At 31.2% G+C, this 22,016-nt stretch overlaps 2 protein-coding genes and 1 pseudogene across 18 annotated transcripts in view; 2 read left to right on the top strand and 1 right to left on the bottom strand.

Annotated features, from left to right (window-relative positions):
• Positions 1-9,897, top strand: part of Glut1 (Glucose transporter 1) — an 86,122-nt gene extending 76,225 nt beyond the window's left edge. For all 13 annotated transcript variants that reach the window (XM_076763853.1, XM_076763836.1, XM_076763840.1 and 10 more), the window contains one exon: positions 4,683-9,897. In XM_076763853.1, coding sequence (XP_076619968.1) covers positions 4,683-4,786 — 104 coding nt within the window. In that variant the 3' untranslated portion in view covers positions 4,787-9,897. The remainder of the gene's footprint in view (positions 1-4,682) is intronic.
• Positions 9,898-13,898: 4,001 nt separating this feature from the next.
• LOC143341129 (uncharacterized) lies at positions 13,899-14,618 on the bottom strand (annotated as a pseudogene).
• Positions 14,619-15,733: 1,115 nt separating this feature from the next.
• Positions 15,734-18,400, top strand: LOC143341148 (peptidyl-prolyl cis-trans isomerase FKBP8). 5 transcript variants are annotated; one of them, XM_076763868.1, is made up of 5 exons: positions 15,734-15,765; positions 16,466-16,774; positions 17,256-17,455; positions 17,528-17,829; positions 17,901-18,400. In XM_076763868.1, the coding sequence occupies exons 2-5, from the start codon at positions 16,466-16,468 to the stop codon at positions 18,206-18,208; spliced, it is 1,119 nt and encodes a 372-aa protein (XP_076619983.1). In that variant the 5' UTR covers positions 15,734-15,765; the 3' UTR covers positions 18,209-18,400. The 5 variants fall into 5 exon arrangements, with proteins under 5 accessions (XP_076619983.1, XP_076619980.1, XP_076619982.1 ...); XM_076763865.1 differs by having other exon boundaries at positions 15,750-15,765; positions 16,448-16,774; XM_076763867.1 differs by lacking the exon at positions 15,734-15,765 and adding an exon at positions 15,780-15,961.
• Positions 18,401-22,016: the final 3,616 nt, after the last annotated feature.

Below are 22,016 nucleotides of genomic sequence, written 5' to 3'. Positions count from 1 at the left end.
TTTGCCTCTTCTTTACAATTAGAACAATAGTTTTGCCATACAACTATCTGTAAGAACTGTTGAAACAAAGCTCATGTTGCGGAGGGGGTAACCCCTATATTCTTGACCACTATAGTACATAAAATCATAAGAAAATTATCATTTTCGTGTTTTCCAGATAGCTTTTATCCCTTTTCGGGATTTAAGGCTCACTGTGCGAGAGACAGTAGCCATGGAAAGTGAAATTATTTATTGTTGATTTTTTAATAATGAATTATATTTGTATTATGTTTTCAGGACACTGGCAACAAAAAATTAAATTCATTTGCATTAACTTATAAAAATAACAATGCATAATTGACTACTATGTACGTAAAATTATATGTATAATAAGAGAGGAATTTTAATAATCCGCTTTTAAAATTCAAAACGATTTATCATACTAAAGTTTAGGCACAGCTTTAAATTTATCCTGTTTCCAAATATGTAAATGTTCATTCTGTACAAGTACAGAACTACTCTTCTTGCATAGTTATCAAAATATACTAAATACGTATATTTACTATCATAATTAAATCTCTTAAGATCAATATCAAATGGCACAATATATTTAGAATGAAATAATAATTTAAGATTTTGTAAACGAATATATCAAAAGGCAGACATTAACAACGCACTAAAATTATTAACGCCAATAAACATGAAGTACACAGACATTATCTTAAATACGTTACAGGGAAGTGTTTCATTCACAATCATAAAAAAATAAAATAATAGTAATTAGATCTTATACAGGGTATCCCTTTGGAAACGTTATAGATTATTTTTTAGGAAAATATTACGAATAGCAAAACTTGTTTGTTAATATAATAGTGGAACATTTTACATGTGGCATTTTGAATGAAGAGTTTTATGAAAGTTTCTTCAATTTTTTTAATGAAACATATATTATACAAAACATTAAATTATATAATTGAACACAACACTTCATGAGATTTACATTTTATAACGGTAATATAAAACTTATTGCTTTATCAATATCATAATTTCTTAATATTATTTTTAATTATTGTCGAATTTGTTGTATTTAACAATCATAAAAGAATTCAATATGAAGAATGTATAATATACATATAGGATGTTCGGCCACCCCTGGAAAAATTTTCATGGGGGATTAAAAAGGCCAAAATAAGACGAAAATCAAGGATACCAATTTGTTGATGGAGGCTCCGTTAAAAAGTTATTAACAATTAAATTCAAAAATTTCAAATCGTTCTGGAAAAATTATTTTTGGTTGCAAGAGACAATTACAATCCTTTTCGGTCATTAGATATACCCTCGAAATCCTACCCACTTTTGAGAAAAAAAATCGGATAGGTGTTGAAATTTTTTGCCAGAAAAAAGTTTTTCAAATCGTTTTAAAAAAAATTTTTCGTTTGCAAGAGTCGATCGCAATCATTTTTGGTCATTACACATACCTCCGAAATCCTACGCATTTTCGAGAAAAAAATTCCTTACCGAAAATCTAATTTCAGGCCAGAAATCGTTCCCTGAAATTTCATGCGAATCTTTAAGACATCATAACTCCTGAACGGATTGGACGATTTTAATTTTCAAAAACGCAAATGACGCGTGTTTAGATGAAGAGTATGTAGAAATTGCAAAAATATTCGAAAAGTTGATCCTTGACCCCGTAAACTGAGAAAAACCCTATAAAAATAGTCCAATTGTCAAACAGCCATAACTCCTACAATAGTGAATATATTTCAATGAAACTTTTTTCTAAAGTAGAGCTTATTGGTACCTACAAAAAAGTGTTGGACAACTTTTCTCTAAGGCGTCAAATAATGTTATTAAAAATGAAAAACGAATTTTTAAGAAAAATCGCAGGGAGTAGTTGCCTAAATTTTTCGACGAAAAAAAAAATTTCAAATCGTTCCGAAAAAATTATTTTTAATTGAGGGGGTCTATTATAATAATTTCTTATGAATAGACCTACCCCCGAAATCCTACCCACTTTCTAGAAAAAAATTCAGTACGAGCGGAACTTTAAACGTTAATAACTTTTTAACGAAGCTTCCATCAACAAATTGGTATTCTTGGTTTTCGTCTTATTTTGGCCTCTAGTATTTCCCATTAAAATTTTTCCCAGGGGTAGCCGAACACCCTGTATACTACGTTCGAAGCTTCCATCGAAGAAAAAAACCGTGTTAGATATTTTGTATATGGAACGGTTGTTTTTAAATTTTACTGTAATATTGTATTTTGTACATATACAATACTTAATTTTTCTCTTTTTTTTTAAATTGCCGTTCCGTGTTTTGTATCCTAAAGATGATAGCAAATCATTCCGCTATCTCCAACCAAAGTTGAACAAAATTCTTACCCAGCAGAAAATTTCAAATACCGAATAAAAGATAAACAACTTTGTACCTGTTAGTCATTTCACAAAAATTAGGATTTACATTATAGAATGAAATTATGTTTTACTATGGAAAAATAAACACTTTTAAATGATTATTGAATCGAATAACCATCGCGAATAGATTGCTACATTTTTATTTGTCATTTATTATTCGAATACAATTGTTTCACAAAATACAATATACATATAATGCATCAGAGAGAACACCCTGTATAATTTCAATATAATATTTATGTTATCTTAATTTCAATACCACCTACAATTACTAATAATCAATTGATAAGTGTAGTTAATGCCTGAACGTATCAGTAATTCGAAGGGACATTCATGCTATAAACAACATATAAACAACATATAAATTCTTTGTAACAATTTCTTTCTACAAAAATCGTAGAAGCTTGCTGTTTGTCGTCTCTTAAATTGAAACAGTTTGATAGATGAATGCCAAATTAGTGTTAACGAGCAGAGTTGGGTACATTTTTATCTAGATAACAAATAACGTTTCATCTAGATAAACGTTTATCCGTGGATCACCAGTAAAAATTCATTCGAATGAAACTTTTATCCGTGACCCAAGAATAAAAATTTATTCGTAACAGATGAATGCTACGATTAACGAATAACGATTGACCAGATAATCTATTTACACGAAACAGCTGTACGTAAATAATACTGCCTAATGTGATTTTTGATCTATTGCAACCACTGGGTGATTTTTGTAGAGTTTCTCGTCTCAAACACGAATCCGGAAGTAAAATTGCTTTATTAATGGATTACGACGTATTATTGATTCTGTTAATTCGTATCTTTATATTCTATTTGAATGTAAAAGATTATTTTGCGTTAGCCAATTAATCGACTCTGATTTTTTTACTTCGATGGTGATTTATTAAATTGTACCGAGTGTTAAGGAGCATTCCTTCATTACAGCTATAGTTTTCTTCTAAAATAATAATTTTCCAACTATTCATATTTCAAAGTTAATAATATTCATCTGCCCATGATAGACATCACAGGTGCTAAAGAATTTAATTAAAAATTAGTGTATAATTATTAATCGATGGATAAAACTTGTACTTTGCAATATATGTACTTAATTGTTCCTTGCTCTGCCAACATTTTCAAAAAGTTAACGTGTTACAACCCAGGTTTCATCAACGTAAATTACGTTCCTATTTTTCGTCTTGTATTAATGTAGTGCACTTTATTCCTCTCCAGACAATTGTGTTTAGTCTTTCTATCAATATTTTTCTAATATTACCACTGTTCTTACATTTAAAGCCCATGTTTTTTAGTAATTTGCAAAAATTTGTACTCTTTCATACTTTTTAAATTCCTAAATTCTTGCACTAAGAATTTGGATCGGCCATGATGGAACAATAGATTAACCATCACGGTGACCAGACTTAACGCCATAATCAATTAAAATCGAAAATTATCTCAGTGTTTGAACAAATTAAAATACAAAATATGGTGCAACAAGTTTACCATAATTTAATGCGCAGGATACGTGAGAACTATCAGCATTTTATATAATATCTCAATTAAAACAAACTGAACAAAAAGATAATCTAAATTTAGTAGAAACTAAAATATTTAATTCATTAATATCACTAATTACATTCATTGTATGTGTTTACAGTCCTTAACAACAGTTTGAGGTAGAGGTAAATATTTATATTGAACAGTGTCTGGCATTGCATTTTATACAAAAACAATCACGGTAACCATATAGTAACACAGTTTTGAAGGAGGCAGTTAATACTCTAATCGATTTCTTGCTGTTTTGTTCCTTTTTAAGACATGGATGGTTCATTTTTTAAATTCTACGGTCTAATTATTTTTCATGAATTCCAATAAACCACCAAATGTTTACATATAAAAATATTGTAATAAATGTAATTTTTGTTCGAAACATTATTTCGTAAAACAAATACCATACAAATTATTTTGGTTCATCACGTTGTCTGACTCACCCTGAACACTGATATAATTAAGAAACTCTCAGGACTCCATTGAACTTTTTAGCGCTTTATTATATCTTAATCAAAAATAATTTTCACAAAAAGCCATATTTTTGAAGAATTGAGGGTGACAAAGCAATCCGTGTTTGGGAGAGGGAAACTCTACGAGAATCGCAGACCAAAAAGAAGGTTTTAATTTGTTAGTGCAATTATTTCGCTAAAAATTGATCGAAAGTTGTTCAAACGGTGCCCAGCTCTGTTAAGGACTACGCGAGTGCAATGAAAATTTGCATCTGTTTAATCTGGGCGAACAGTTGTGTTTGCAGCTGGATCCGAGCGATCTTCCGCCGCTCCCGCTCAGCCGGAGAGACCACCGCCCCCGCTTCCCCCGCCACGCTTTCCGAACAGCGGTGTCTGACAATGGGAAACAGCTCCTCTTAATATCGGTAATCTAGTGATCATGAACGCGTCAATCCCACTGCCGCTACTGCTCACCGCCAACAGCCTCACTTTGGAGAATCAACTATACGAGATCATCACGGAGAGGAGCAAGGCCTGCGCGGCTTTCTTGCGGAATAGTATACGTCGAGCAATTAACGCAACCACCGTCGGCTGGAGTGTCACAGAGAGTTTTGAGAGTGACGTATCGTGCAATCGTGCCTGGGCCGAGTAACGAAACGGCTGACCGTAGCCACACCTGTTGTTTCTATCCGAATACTGGAATTTAACGGAGCCGGTTGCGAACGTTTCAACGCGGCCCGAATATCGGTTCGATAACGAAATACACGCTCGTACGACCACGTTATTTTCGATAATGAGTATTTAGACACAGATTCCAAGCACGCTCTTTGTTTCGTAGATGTTGAAAGTAACGGTAACGAATCGCTGGATGAACAGAGGCGACAGTAAGTGTAAAAGAAAGATTTACACGGCACAAACGAAACGAATAGATAGACCACGAGGCGCGGGAGGTCCTCGATAAAAAAGAAATCTTACGAAATGATGCGAAAGTGATTGTGCCTAAACATTTACGTTCGAATGAAAACACGCGTCAGAAGTTGGACCGTGATCACTACGAGAATTTGAACTTGGTGCGACATCGAAGAACATAGGAACGTATAATTGCTAGATGCGACAAATCGTTTAACGAAACCCCAGAGAAAAGGTGTATATCTATATACTTCACTTTTATATATTTAATTTCATAGGATTTATTCGGATTATACGTCATTTTGTATCACTGTCGTCTTTATAACTGATTGCACTCTAATATGATTATCCCGTTACGCATTGATTAAACGATCGAATTCGAGATGAATTTTCATGAATGAAATTAGTCGCGCAGCTAACGTTACATGCTTCGAATCTGATATCGACCAAATTAACCATGGACGCGAACTATCTTTTTTCCACGATCGCAGTGTTAACATCGTACATCATGCTTAACGTCGTTCTTATACGGTGCCTCTAAAAAGCAAGATTTGAAAACCAATCAGACATTTTATCTTCTAAAGGTACAGGGACGCTGTGGTGCAAACGAGCGGGTGTCGGCTGTCACAACGAACAATTTCAAATCACGAGAATAGGCGAATTCGTTTTAACGATCACCCGTTAACTCTCTATACCCCGAATTATTTTTCACTTAAAAAGAAACGACATAGTAGGTCCTGAAAACATTGATAATGAGATATAAAATGAAATGTGAGTTTCATTTTATGAAATGACTATTAAAAAGAAAGTGAGAAACGATTACTAAAAATAGACTATTTAATGACTATATAATTACTTTGAAATCACAATGGTACTTAATGGGGAAATCAGACTTTAGATATAATAAAATATGACCCCGAGCAGGGATGGACAAAATGTATCGCGGAAAGCATTTGAACAACAAATACCATTCTCATTTGAATTACGTTAATGTTTTGAATGATTAAGAATATTCACTTATTTTATTAGGTAGCTATACAGAATATTTGTATTAAATTTCACCATCGTTTACAAACTGCATAGATATTGACAGAGTCATTGAATGCTAAATACAGTAGCTGATTAAATTAAAAATACTTTATATGGTTTCACTACTAACAAATAACGAATACATAAGTCGTGTTCATTGAAATAATTAAATATGATGTTTGTTGTTTAAATTTGCTATGGATAACTTTATAATACAAATCTTTCATAAATGTATAAACCTTAAATTTATTTTAACAATTTTACCAATTACAGGGTGTTCGACCACTCCTGGGAAAAATTTGAATGAGAGATTCTAGAGGCCAAAATAAGACGAAAATCAAGAATATCAATTTCTTGACTGAAGCTTCGTTAAAAAGTTATTAAAAAATTTCAAATCATTCTGAAAAAATTATTATCGATTGAGGAGGTCAATTACAATCATTTTTGGTCATTAGACATACCCTCGAAATCCTATCTACTTTCGCCAAAAAAATTCGAGAAGGTGTGAAATTTTTCAACAAAATTAAAAAATTTAAAATCGTTCTGGAAAAATTATTTTCGGTTGCGGGGGTCAATTACAATAATTTTTGGTGAATAGACCTACCCCCGAAATCCTACTCACTTTCTAGAAAAAAATTCAGTACAGGCGAAACTTTAAACGTTAATAATTTTTTAACGAAGCCTCCATCAACAAATTAGTATTCTTGATTTTCGTCTTATTTTGACCTCCAGAATCTCTCATTAAAATTTTTCCCAGGGGTGGCCGAACACCCTGTAGAATTATTTATTTATTTTTTCATATCAGGTTTACAAGTTCACAAATTCTGTATAAATTTCAAGTACATCTTAAAATGATTAATTTCGTTGTTTACTAAAATTTAAAGAGCATTTTCGTAATGCACTGAATACATCTTTGAAAACAGGAATTGAATTTGAAAATGTAATTTACTTTTTATTCAAATGTGATACTGAATACAAATATTTTTTTTTTCATCAGACACATAATATGAAATACTATTATACATCGATGAATCGTTCTAATACTAATTGCAGGAGTCTTTAAGAATCCGTGTCAAGATTAAATTGAAAATGTCAGGATATTCGTCGATTGGTCAATCTATTAAATACAAGTATTCAGTATTTTACGCGTATTTCAGTTACAAGACATTCGAAGCGGCCCATCTCTGTCCCCAAAAACATACAGGGTTATAGAGAATTACAACAAAAAATGTAACTTGAACAAATTACATTTTCCAAGCTTTGTGCGAACATTTGGCGAAATGAAGTTATAATCCATATCGAGACAAAAAGAAAACAAATTGAAAGTTAACTTTTGTTCTACGATTCTAAAGCGAAATTTCGATTAACGTGGAAATTTTGCGCGAAAAGTTTGCACCCCATCGATTGGACCATGATATTCAACAGCACCCTGCACGTTCGGAGGCATGCCTTTTCTTACTACATTCGTATCGTTAACATTTTACACCAAAGTGCACGTCATTCGATGTTATGCAAGTTCTTCGGGAAAACTTCTTCAATATGTATATATATATATGTATATACTGTATACTTCTATCGTATTTACCACGTCGTTACATAAGTAAGTGTATAATAATCCTATACTATTCGATATAGTATATCTGATTCCCTATTAAAATAGCGTTACACGAAAATGAATTATGTCGTTCAAACGATATACCTGTTTCATTGCCGAGCACGAAACTGTTTCAACCGATCGCTTTACTCGACTGATGCGGCTATTGACGCGGTTAACACAGTTTAACCGCCCACTTTTATGTTCCAGAACGAACGACTTTTGAACCTACGTTAAACGATTTATTACAAACGTCACAAAACAGATTCCATAGAATGGAACAAAACGCTATGATTTTAAATCAGTCGACAAGAAGACCATTATTTGAGATTATATTAATTCCTTGTTACTTTTCTGCTAACATACGCATTGTCGATTGGAATATATGTACACACATATTACAAAGTAAACGGTGCAGATCTTTAGACAGTCTTGTACACATTTCTCATTTCGTTTCTAAATGAAGTAATATGCCGTAATGAATTTACCAATAATGATTCTTAAAATGATCCCCAGACTCGTGATTCGTAAGTTGAACATTTCTATCCTTCCAACTGGGATCCCCCTCAGAGCCCAGTGAAGCGTGAAAGACGACATTTAAAAAACGATACAATGCTTTTTTTCTCTCGTTCGCTCTCTATAGCCGACTATGACCGTCGACAAAAGATAAAAGCGTATATAAAATATCTACCGGCGTCGAAATTCGCCGTCGTAGTACGAAAGATGAACATGCCAACCCCGGAGCGACGTTCATCTTAAGAATCATTACTGTACCGACGGTTAAATCTCTTTCGCGTTAGCTTGTATTCGATAAATTAAACATTTTTAAATCGGTTCGCTAAGTAAAGTATTGCGATATAATCGCGATATATGTAGAATAGAAGCGAAGGAATAAATTAATAAACGTCATGTGCAGTAAATCGCATGTTATAATTTAACGAAAGGAAAGAAGGAACATAAAGGGAAACTTTTAATTATAAGCTGTCCAAATCATACAGAATCAGTGAGAAAGGCAATAAAGCTATTGAACTGAAAATATGCTAACGTAGATTTCCTTGCATTCTAGGTATTATCAGGATTCCAAATATTGATTACTGATACTTAGACTAGGACTATAAATACATACATAGCTACTAGTTTATAGTAGCACAATGTAACAGGCAATTGATAATAAAATCGCAAACTTCGCTAATATCGTACACGTATGTTGAACAGATGAACTTGTACGTGTCTCACTCGTAATGGCTGTACAATAATTACGAACCGAATACTGGTAGCATATCGATTTTTTAAAATCATTACAAGCTTAAAAACCGTAACGATACACGACCGTAATTGCAATCGTTTCGACTCAAACTGGAAATGCGCGTCTGATCGAGAAATTCAGTGAGTCGAATTCGAAAGAGACATGTACTGTACCGCCCTAGAGAACTATTTTAAGATATATCGAACGTTTTACTTTTCACGCATTAAAATTTGTTCAGCTATAAATAATTAGTCGATCGAAATTGCTCGGAAGTAGACGTGGATAAAAGTATCACTGTGTTACAAAAACTTAAACCTTATTGTTTTCTCTGTCATCCTGTTGAGAAAAGGCATGCTGTGATATATGTTCACTGAAAATCTTAGAGCAAACAACAAAACGATCTACGCCTAAAGAAATAATCTATGAACGATTTTTCTACCTTCGTCAGGATTAAAATTACGATTAGCGTTGTTAGATAAATATTCTAATTAAATGAAGGTATGCTACGTACGCATATAAATTCTGCGAAATAACACGAGACGTTTCTCTTGTTTTCGAAGGTCTAACGTAACATGTAAGTGTTCAAAGTGCTTTTGAAAAAACACTTCCTCCATACCAAAAAAAAAAACTTAATTTCACTATAATTCATCCAAAAATAATGATATAATTAGTGAACTCGTTTTTAAAACTGTAATATTACGCATATATAAATATATACATATAACGATAACTTTTATGCGAGACCCTATTTCGCACACTCACCACGACTTTCATAACAAAACCAGTAATGATTGCATACATAGTTTCGAGTCAATGATATGATATTAAAATTCACTGAATATTGCAACGTTTATAGAGCCTTAAAAAATGAAATTCGGAACAGTCCAGCAAAGTGATCACAATAACGATTTGTAAAATAAGTTCACTGCCACTCAAACGACTTGCGCTTATTGGGAAGCGCTATTCCAAATGTGAATGTGTACAGTTATGTGAAAAGTACTTATAACGTAATTATATTTACACATAATATTAATTAGAGTTATGTAAAACTAAATAGCGTGTAATAATATTAAGAATGGTATACAGATGTAGGGTACAGGTAAAAACAAAATCATTGATTGCAGAGCTATTATATTCCAAACAAGAAAAGTTTATGCCTGCTCATTTGTATATTATACGTAAATCTTAGCACGAAAATAAGTGTTTTTCTGGTAAAAAAATGCCAAGTTCTACATTATTGGCCTATCTAATTTTCTTTGGACGACATTTATTTTAGGGGATTCTCATTTATTCTTGACTTAAATTTTGTTTATTGTTCGAATAATTTAAAAGTATTTCGCACAATATGTTAAATAGATATTTAATTATCAAATATTAAAATGTTTTCTACAATTTGTAAATAATTTATTCTATCCAGGAATTTATCTTCCCACGTATATCGATAAATATATAATTGTCTTTCGTTTTCTAAAGAAATCGCATCGTGTTCTCTGGGGAAACATTTTAATTATTTCTAATTTATCCAACATAAGTTTAGATTTGTGTTAGTGCAAAGAAATATGAACCTGTAATATTGTAACATGTTTTTATTTCCAATTGTATATATACGTAGCAATTGTTTATAATATTTTAATTACTTATGATTGATGTATTTAAGCTGAACAGATAAATTTAAGTGGAAAGATCATACATGACATCTTTTAAAATCTATAAATAAAAATATTTACTAAGTAAAATCAACGTGTTGTTAATTATTTAGGTAGGATAAAATGGACAGAAAATTAAAGATGTCGATGTTTTGTCACGTCGATCCACGAAGGTACTTGGATCACGACGTATTGAGATATTCCGAATGTTTATCAAGACGTGGCTTGATATTGAAAAATACTTGTTTGTTGCTTAGTGTTTGGAACAAAACTGTTTTTTAAAAGCTTGTAAGACTGTAAGTTACAAGATTTTGGCTGTGATTGGTTATAGAAATGCGGTGGAGCTGGACGTTTAAACGAAAATTTTATTAGTGATAGGTTGATATATCAAATATGATGAAATTATTAAAAACACAGTTAGATTTGTGACGGCGCCTCCCGTACTCGTCAGCAGAGGGATACACTCAACTTGTATCTCTCTCACAAGTATTCGACCGCCCCACCTATTTCTATATACAGGGTGTTCAGCCACCCCTGGGAAAAATTTTAATGAGAGAAATTTTAAAGTTCCGACCGTACTGAATTTTTTTCCCGAAAATGCGTAAGATTTCGGGGGTATGTCTATTCACCAAAAATGATTGTAATTGATCCTCGCAACCGAAAATAATTTTTCCAAAACGATTTGAAATTTTTTTTTCCGTCGAAAAATTTCACACCTTCTCGAATTTTTTTCTAGAAAGTGGGTAGGATTTCGGGAGTATGTCTATTCACCAAAAATGATTGTAATTGACCCCCGCAACCGAAAATAATTTTTTCAGAATTAATTAAAAATTTTTTTTTTCGTCGAAAAATTTCACACCTTCTCGAATTTTTTTCTAGAAAGTGGGTAGGATTTCGGGAGTATGTCTATTCACCAAAAATGATTGTAATTGACCCCCGCAACCGAAAATAATTTTTTCAGAATTAATTAAAAATTTTTTTTTTCGTCGAAAAATTTAGGCAACTATCCCCTGTCGATTTTTCTTAAAAATTCGTTTTTCATTTTTAATAATTTTGTTTGACGCCTTAGAGAAAAGTTGCCTAATACTTTTTTGTAGGTACCCATGAGCTCTACTTCAGAAAAAAGTTTCATTGAAATATATTCACAATTGTAGGAGTTATGGCTGTTTGAAAATTGGACCATTTTTATGGGGTTTTTTTCATTTTGCGGGGTCAAGGACCAACTTTACGAATATTTTTGCGATTTGTACATATTCTCCGCCAAAATACGCGTAGTTTGCTTTTTTAAACATTAAAATCGTCCAATCCGTTCAGAAGTTATGACGTTTTAAAGATTCGCACGAAATTTCGGGGTAACATTTCTGGCCAGAAATAACATTTTTGGTAAAGAATTTTTTTCTTGAAAGTGGTTAGGATTTCGAGGGTATGTCTATTGACCAAAAACGATTGCAATTGCCCCCTGTAACTAAATATAATTTTTTTAGTATGATTTGAAATTTTTTAATTTCGTTGAAAAATTTCAGTACCTACTCGAATTTTTTTCTCGAAAGTGGGTAGGATTTCAGGGGTATGTGTAATGACCAAAAACGATTGTAATTCACCCCCGCAACCGAAAATAATTTTTTCAGAACGATTTGAAATTTTTGAATTTAATTATTAATAACTTTTTAACGAAGCCTCCATCAACAAATTGGTATTCTTCATTTTCGTCTTATTTTGGCCTCTAGAATCCTGTATTAAAATTTTTCCCAGGGGTTGCCGAACACCCTGTATACACTCTTCGATCAACCATCGTATGTCCTAGCGTTTAAAGCAGGGCCTGCTAGAGTTGCGTTACTGATGATAAGGCCCACTAGTAGCAGGCCCAAGACTTTTAACCAACGCCTCTTCCTCTCTCCTTTCATCCTGCTATCACACTTTACTTCCATCCTACAATAAAATGGACACATACAGACAAAACATTGTTTTTCTATATTACCTGACGCGTAAAAACTAAGAAATAAAAAATAAACTTTCTTTGTCCAACATCAATTCCGTTTGTGTTGTGAAATCTTTCCTTAAAGCACGTGGGGAAAAACTCTTAGTCCATGGAGCTTAAAAGATTGATAACCATTTTACTTTTTTTATGTATTTTTGAAATCTAATATTCTAGATCTGCTAAAAAACAGAAGTTGTAATTTTATGATTAAATACCACGAATGATGATGTTTTCGAGAATGTAAAAAATACCCTCTATGTCGTATAACACAAATTAAGGTTCGGATTCTCTAGTAGATTTGCATTTGTTTAAGCTGTAACATAAATATATACTCAACGTCACGCAAAAATAATTACTCTGTAACCCCAGTCTTGTTAATGACGTCCAAAATATTTTTTTTGAACATCGCTAATGTGTATCTAGCTAACCGTTCGATTTGTCTCGCGTGGTTTCTTTTTTTATGTATTTCGCTTGCTGTAAATACTTGCCATACCTAGTAAATACTATTTTGCTTGCTACAAATATTATTTTAGTCATATTTTTTTTGCTTACTGTAATTGCTTGCTGTAAATAATGTAGTTACGTCACGGTATCGTAGAAATGTCAAGGCAAGACAACGCGATATCGTGTGAACTCAAATTCGCTTGAAAACGCAAACGAGAGGTATAATTATCATTATCCATCGGTTGATAATGCTCGAAGTCTAATCAGACCTTGAAATAAGAACATCAAACTTAAATATGAAGTTTCATTATAATTCATTCAGTCGTTTAGACGCAATCATCACATACGCGCGTAAATAGGCACAGAAGGTTTCTTTTTTTATTTTAAATATGATCAAGGGGTTTTAAAACATGTGTTAATAAGAAAAAATATCAGATTAAGTAATGCAAATAAAAATATATTTAAAAAATACGAAATAACAATACATTTCTTAGAAAAGAAAATTTATAACTGAATCAGATGGAGATATTGATTAGTATTGATAATATCAGGTTCAAAATGATTATCAATATTATTGTCAAGTTTCTTAATTTTCTTAAGTTTCTAAATTTAAAGTTATATTACTTGAGGATATGTAATATTTAATTTGCTCCTAGATGAATTTTATGGGGTATTACCCACATTTGTAACGACTTTTATTTCTTGAAAGTTCTAAAGTTGTTGAATATCCTCATCTTTCCTTAATTTTGTATTGGGCAGTTTTCTCAGTTTTACAATTTGATTTTGATCAATACTTAATTCTTGATAACATGCTCAAATTAATGCCTGATATGTTAAATCTCTTTGAGGTCATTCAATTTCTATAAAGTCTAAATCAGGAACATCTGCCACACGAATCTTTAACAATAACTCTAAAAATAAAGGAAATCAATGTAATATCTGCTTTCAATATTACCTTGGCTTATTGATATTTTTATATAAAAGCAAGTTATAATAAATTTCTTATCATCTAGATATATGCTGTTACTTTTTATTTTAAGAACCTCTGAATACACAGTTCAAAATCATTTTTTAAATACTTGGGTATAGCATTATGTACTGTTGGGTCATTTAAAACAAGCTGAAAATCCATAGATGCACTCAAAAGTTGCAGAATTTATGGATTAATACACACAGACATTGGAGTTTTTCCAATTATAGATCTTATATTTTGATCTGTTTTAACAAAGTATCTTGCATTAACATCAGCACCTAAATTAAACAATTAATTAGTTTTTTTGTGCTACGAAGACAAGATACTTTCATTAAATCTCCTCCCAACAATACTCTTTCATGTTCCATGTTATCATAAGTTAAAACAAAGTTTACGAGATTTAGAGATTTTTAAACGTGATGCGTTATAACATTTATTATATATTTAATATGTAACTTATAATTATATATTTAGATTAATAAATACATTAGTAGACGGAGGTCCCCGGTAACCAGCGCGAGGGTATACAATATGCGGGGGGCCAACACAATATAATAAAACGTTGCCAACCTAAACTATCTCTAACACGAGTTTATCTTAAACATTTCAAGACGAAAGTAAATAATATCATTCAGTGACATTAACTTAGTTACTATTCAATCTCGAATTTAAACTGAATAAAATAGTGTCTGTCGACAATAATTCAGATTTGAGCTGCGTCGAAAGCGAGAAGGAAAGGCTCACTCTCCTTCTTTCTTGACTCTCCGAAGTTACACGAAGTTCCCACCACTTCGCTAAAGTTTATAGCAAATTCATCGTCGCTTTTTCAAATGTATTCATGATTCGTACTAGAGTCGATTGTGACTTAGTATTTATTAATAAGGATGAATAAATATAAGATTTATTATAAATACTGTTTCATACAATTATGTTTCACTTGATGAAAATATAAATTTAAAAATTTCGTTTACGTGATAACTGTTTCAAACTATGTATATAGATATAAAAGAAAACACCACATGTCAAATTCCTAATTAAATAATAATATTAAATTAATAAAGGAGGCAATATTAACTTTGCACTTGGGCACCCAATAATTCAGAAACGGTCCTAATTAAAAGCACAGCACAAAGAAAAATGTAATAGGTAAGAACAATTTGGATTGAATTTAGAATTTTTTATTCGTCAGTAACGAATATTAACACTGTAGAAGAGGGATTTAGATTTAGAATAATAAAAATACTTTATTTTTTCGTTATTCGGAATAGTAGTATATGACAACATATGTCAATAAATTTTCTTTTCTTAATAAATTTATATTTTGAATATTTAGTAATTTATTTATTATATTAATGTATTATATATTTTGCAAAGCTGTAATGACTAAATTTTGGTAAAGGTGTTAATATAGTTATAAGTTAAATTCAAGTTTCCCTCCCATTCGTTTAGTTTTTGTAGTATGTCACGCGTGGCACTGTATAGGGTTCCTCTTAAACTCCAACAAGTATCTATCTACAATAGTTTTCATTTGAGTTTTCAACCCTCCTCCCCCTCCCGGTGAGTAAAGCGTATATATGTATATTTGATTATTAAAGCATATTTTATGTTAGGTGTTGTAACACAACACAAGGTGTTATTTTGTAAAAAAATTGTTATTTTTATTAATGTGGGCATAGTTTATCTCCTGAACCAATATTTCCACAAAGTAATAAGTGAAACCGACCGGTATCGCGTGTTTTAGAAATAAACAGGAGTACGACTACTTATTTTGTAGCACTTTTAATAATTATTAACTCTTTTGGAAATAAGGCGCATTTTTTTCTATAAAATTGTTTTATAAAGACTAACTACATTCTATTGTGATACAATAAGTACTATTGTTTCTGCTTAAAATTGTTTTCTCTATCAAATGAGTGTGCATTTTTCTGCTGTCGATTACATATTCATCTCGTGTGTGTCAATTCATCAAATAAAATACGAAATCTTAACCTTGATTATAAACATTTTTTCATAATTACATAAATAACGTTGACATTTTTAATAAACATGACGTATTACTTATCGTAAACTAAAAAGTGACTAAACATTTACTAATTTGAATTTTGTTTTTATTAACAATACAATTAAATTTTAATAAAACAGTCCTAATTTTCGATATTGATATCTATAAATAAAATGTTTAAAACATTTTTTTATATAATTTTTGATATATTTTTTTTATTTTACAAAAATCAATTAGTTCATTGAAATCTTGAAGATGGAAGATGAACCAATCCAACCAGGAGTTACGCAAACTGAGTTCATTGAAAAGGAGTTAAATTTTGATGTAAATGTGGATGATCCAATGACCCAAGCAACTTTAAACAATCGTCCAACCGAGGACGGGATAGATATTTTAGGAAATGGACAATTAAAAAAGAAAGTTGTAAAACCAGGAAAACCTGGAACACGACCAAACAGATCAGACATTTGTACTCTAAAAATCATTGGAAAATTAAAAGACGGTACAGTAGTTGAAGAATATGAGGACCACAAAATTCAATTAGGTGACGTCGAAGTGATTCAGGTGTTGTGTGATATTTACTTTTGAATTTTTATTTTAAACACATATTAATTATTCTTCGAAACATTAAGGAAGTAGTCAAATCCCAAAATTTTGAATATCAACCTTTCTTTAATCTTTTATTTTTATAAAATGAATAATAGTAATCATTTGAATTTTATGTAATTTATTGTTTATTACTCAATGAATATTTTATCAAAATTTCATTTAAAAATAATTTTGAAAGTTGTGTTTGATCATGTAAATGTATAGTTTTTTAAGTAATAAACATGATTCCAGACTTAGGAAATCTGAAAAAAGATTTTTTGATGGATTTGTAATTTAGAAAGGTATATTTTCTATGTATTAAAAACAGAATGTGAAAGAAATTTTGTTCTTGTTGACCATCTACTTAAATATATATGTCATTAATAAAATGTAATAGTTTATTACATTATTATATTTAATAGTATAAAGACTTCTTTATTACATTTTTGAATTATAGGGATTAGATTTAGCAATTGCACTTATGGATGTAGATGAAATTGCTGAAATTGACGTAGATCCAAGATTTGCTTATGGTCATTTAGGAAAACCGCCAAGCATACCACCTGATGCTGTTATTTCATATACAGTTGAATTGAAATCTGTTGAATTAGAAGAAGAAATAGATAGTCTTAGCATTAATCAACGAAAAGAAATTGGGTAAATAGTTACAATAAAACTATTCGTATCATTTCAAATAACAGTTCGTTATATATTTCTTTTATCTTAAAGCAATAATAAACGAGAACGTGGAAATTGGTGGTTTATTCGTAATGAACCAACACTTGCAATTCAGTGTTACCGGAGAGCATTAGAGTTTCTGGTACCAATGGAAAGTCGTACTTCTTATCAAAATGAAGTAGAAGATTGTACCACTGACGCAGAATTGCAAGCTTTATTGGAGGATCGTATGAAACTATACAATAATCTAGCAGCTGCACAAATAAAAACACAAGCTTATGATGCTGCTTTGAAAAGTGTGGAATGTGTTTTGAGTTGTCAACCCCAAAATGTAAAAGCACTTTTTAGAAAAGGTATTATTAGCAAAAATCATATTTGATACTGCCAATAATAAATTGTGTACTCTAAAGATATATATTTATAGGGAAACTCTTGCACTATAAAGGAGAGCATGCATTGGCATATCAAATATTACTTCAAGCGGCAAAGTTAAAACCAGAAACAAAAGCTATTCAAACAGAGTTAGCTATTTTAAGAGAAAAGAATGCTAAAGACGCTGAACATGAGAAAAATCTCTATCGCAAAATGCTTGGTACATCTAAAACTAAAAAAAAGGAAAATAAAAGTGCAATTAAATCTTACGTGGAACTCAATTCAAAGCTTACGTGGAGCTTAATTGGTGGAACAACTGCAGCAGTTATAGGTGTACTTTTATACAGAGTTATTTCTTGAAGGAAAACAAACTAAATCTTGAAGATGAATGGAATTGAAAAATAATACCCAGGACAAATAAAAAAAAATGTACTAATATGTGATTGATTAATGAATCATTATTTATTACAAATGTCTATTATAAATATAGGTATAAAAAGAAACAAACTGTAAAACCATGGTACTTTAATAATACATTGATAAATAAAAGAAGAGGATTAAATATTAATCAAATTTTATTAGAGCATATTATTTTATTCAAACTTTGTTCAAATTTTATATTGTACATTGTCTGCTAAACTCTTACAATTTATTAATTTATTTAGTACGTTCATATTATTATTGACTTTTATAAATCAATATTTACAGTTTATATATAATGTTAAAAAAAAATATAAAATTAAGAATGTATGAATTGTGAATAATATATACTTCATGTAAAGCATATTGCTGTAAAATTTTGTTAATATAATATGTTTTCCAGCATAAAATTTTTCAGGGCATTTAAAAATATACTTTACAACCAAAAGATGTTCGTAATCAAACGTACTTACGTTATTATTTACGTTACGAAAAACTAATATTAAATCACTTTTACTTGCTACTTATGATTTCGTTATAATTTTGGAGTCATATGCAATAACTAGACTACGGATGTTTATATATATTTTCGCGTATATTTATAAATATACAAGATAAAAATATGGGAAAAATGTACGGGAGTCTAATGTTAAAAACATCCATACATACGGGAGTATTTAAATGTAATAAAATCTAAAAATATATGCATATGAGGTATGTATTTCGTTCAACTGGATAGAATTGTATTTTAAAACGGTTAGAAACAAAAAAAAATTCATTAAGCAAATCTAAACAATGTAATGTGTTCTAGATTTGTATAATACTTTTATGCATTGATGCAATTGGTAAATATAACTATAGGATTGTCTTAAAATAGCAACTACTTTTTGCCTCGAAGATAGCAAGTTGCTATCACCTCTTTTATCTTTGAAGTGTTCTTGGGTTATTCAGCGTATAAAAATACTATGGCTAAAGAATTGAATAGAGGAATTTCTTGTTAACAAACATGAACCAACACTAAGTAGCATCAAGACCAATTTAACATATAAGCACTCTATTAAGATACCTGGGGGCCTCATGAGCCTAAGGGCTCTGAGGTACTTTACTATATTTAAATACTTAAGTAATTAAGTTATTACATTAACCATACTTAAATAAATATAGTACATATTGGTCTGAAAGATCGATTTCACTTAAAAAATGATTAAAAATCCATTTATATCATCAATGAGTCAAGTATAATGACTGTACACATTTAGTTCTTATCTAATCTATTTGCATATCTTCATTTTATATTTAGGGTTTATAGATATATTATGAGTGTAATAAATTGAAAAGAACATTGTTTTGTCTTGCTAATTCAATTAATTTTTCATCATTGCATCATTGCACTTGATTTCATGTTTATTTTTTGATAATAGTATGAATTCTGGTCAAGGAATAAACGAACTCTGAAAATTTGTAGAAAACAAATGAAACGTGAGGCACTTAAGAACTTCGTTGGCATAATTATGACGAAATTAGTATTTTCCAAATGATTATGCATTCGAGTGGAGCATATTTGATTATTAGGTTTTGTATGTATGTATTAATGAATAATTAAAAATAATGATAAAGCTCAATCAATGCGTCCTTCGATGGTATAAAGTCCATTTACAACCATGTAAGAAGCCGAGCTGAACGGTCATCGTCGAGGTATCGATAGTTGTTTATCATTATTTCCAATTATTCTTTAATATACAGGGTGTTCGGCCACTTCTGGGAAAAATTTTAATGGGGGATTCTAGAAGCCAAAATAAAACGAAAATCAAGAATACCAATTTGTTGATGGAGGCTTCGTTAAAAAGTTATTAACGTTTAAAGTTCCGCCCGTATTGAATTTTTTTCTCGAAAATGTGCAAGATTTCAAGGTAAAATGTGCAAGGTAATTGACCCTCGCAACCGAAAATAATTTTTTTAGAACGATTTGAAAAATTTGTTTTTCGCCGAAAAATTTCAAAATGTTTACCAAGAACCAATATAATGAATTTGCTTTCATTCATGAAAATTACCCTGTTTCAAAACTATATTGTTATGTTCACATAATTTTTTGCAAATTTCAATCTCTTATTCCTATTCACTTCACTTATATAATATTTTATACTAACTGCTCTGTCATGATAATTTTCACACAAAAATACATATAGTATTGACTGATGTTTAAATTATTTTTAAACTCATCCAAAAACTTTGTTACACTTATTTACGAATTGTTTTTAACTAATCGAATAGTAGTACGACCACTACGTTCAGAAATTTGTCACCGCTGTCCATTATTTACACCATTCTGCAACGTTTTTTCGGAACCCATATTTATCATTGATTTCTTATGCCGTAGATCTTGGACTTTTTACAATACCCGATATCTTAGACAAACTTTTGTATTTATTATTCAAATTAATAATTATCTTTCGCTCCTCTACAGCAGTTTCTTTACTTTTTCGATTCGTATTGCTACAATAATGATAAATATTGTTCTAATTATCACTGCTACAATACTATACAATGTTTCCAAAAAGGATGATATAAATAGCCTTATTTGAAACAAATCACGTTACATTAACAAAATTTGAATCGTAAATATAATAAACATGGATATTTATTACGCGTTCATTTCTGCCATTTTGTTAATTTCTTCGATATTTCTATAGACGACATGAATATTGTTTTTATTTACTCAATATTGATGTTCTAGAGTCTTTAGAAAATACGTGTAATATATTAATTTAAAAAATATTGTTTAATAAATGTTATTATACAACAGTTTAGTCATAATTAGTTACTTTACGAATATTTTCTACACTCACTGTATAAAGACGACTGTCCCGTTTGACAATTTGCTCGTATCTATTCTCAAAATATATTTTATTTCTATAAGAGTCAGGGTCAGAGATGCCAGATTCAGCACCTGGTGCCCTACTCCACATACCAGATCACGCGTACGTGAGCTCGTAGAGTTTCGGAAAGTCGACAAGGCAAACTGACACATGCCCTCTTTCTCGATTATTCCGAAGCTGCCCGAAGTAATTTCGGACCGCCTCGTGGGAGTTGAGAGAGAAAGGCTCACATTTGCCTTCTCGCTCTTAACAACCGAAATCCGACCTCGCGTCAACGGCATACGATTCGGAATCTCGACTGCCCAGGTATTTTTACTTGCCTTTCCTAGAGTTCATTACCGAACTCTGCAAATTACTCCCGGTTTCTATTTGCCTCTGATGACCTCTGATGACCAATGCTGACAAAAGTACAGAACTCCCGACAACTTTTGACACCATACAGCGATTGTTACTGACTGCTCCTGATTACTGCTTGCCTCTGCTGGACTCTGCTGACCATCGTTTATATTTATGACAACCTATAACGATTACTACTGACTTCTGCTAACCTCTGTTGGTCTTTGCTGATCTCTGTCAGCGTGTGCTTGTCTCTGCTAAACTTTCCTAGCCTCTGCCGAACGCTACTGACCACTGCAGGTATTTCTGATAATGTATAACGATTAATACTTACTACTGCATGTCCCTACAAGTCTCTGCTTGCCTATGCAGGTTTCTGCTTGCCTGTGCATGCCTTTGCTGACCTCTGCTGAACACTGCTGACCACCCCTGATGCTTCTGACATCGTATAACAATTACTACATGCTACTATTCGCCCCTGGTGATCTCTGCTTGCCTCTGCTGACCACCGCTTATATTTCTGGCAACGTACAACG

Source organism: Colletes latitarsis, chromosome 4, assembly GCF_051014445.1.
Source record: "Colletes latitarsis isolate SP2378_abdomen chromosome 4, iyColLati1, whole genome shotgun sequence".
Taxonomy (NCBI): Eukaryota; Metazoa; Arthropoda; class Insecta; order Hymenoptera; family Colletidae; genus Colletes; species Colletes latitarsis.
Note: the sequence above shows the minus strand (reverse complement) of the source record. Positions and strands in the feature narration are given on the sequence as shown.

Excerpts from the sequence above, each read along its gene's own strand:
- LOC143341148 (XM_076763863.1), top strand. The coding sequence starts at position 15,812 with ATGTTAGGTGTTGTAACACAACACAAG. Across the intron at positions 15,839-16,447 it reads GTGTTGTAACACAACACAAG|TTCATTGAAATCTTGAAGAT; the intron begins GTGTTATTTTGT and ends AAAATCAATTAG. Across the intron at positions 17,830-17,900 it reads AAAAGCACTTTTTAGAAAAG|GGAAACTCTTGCACTATAAA; the intron begins GTATTATTAGCA and ends ATATATTTATAG.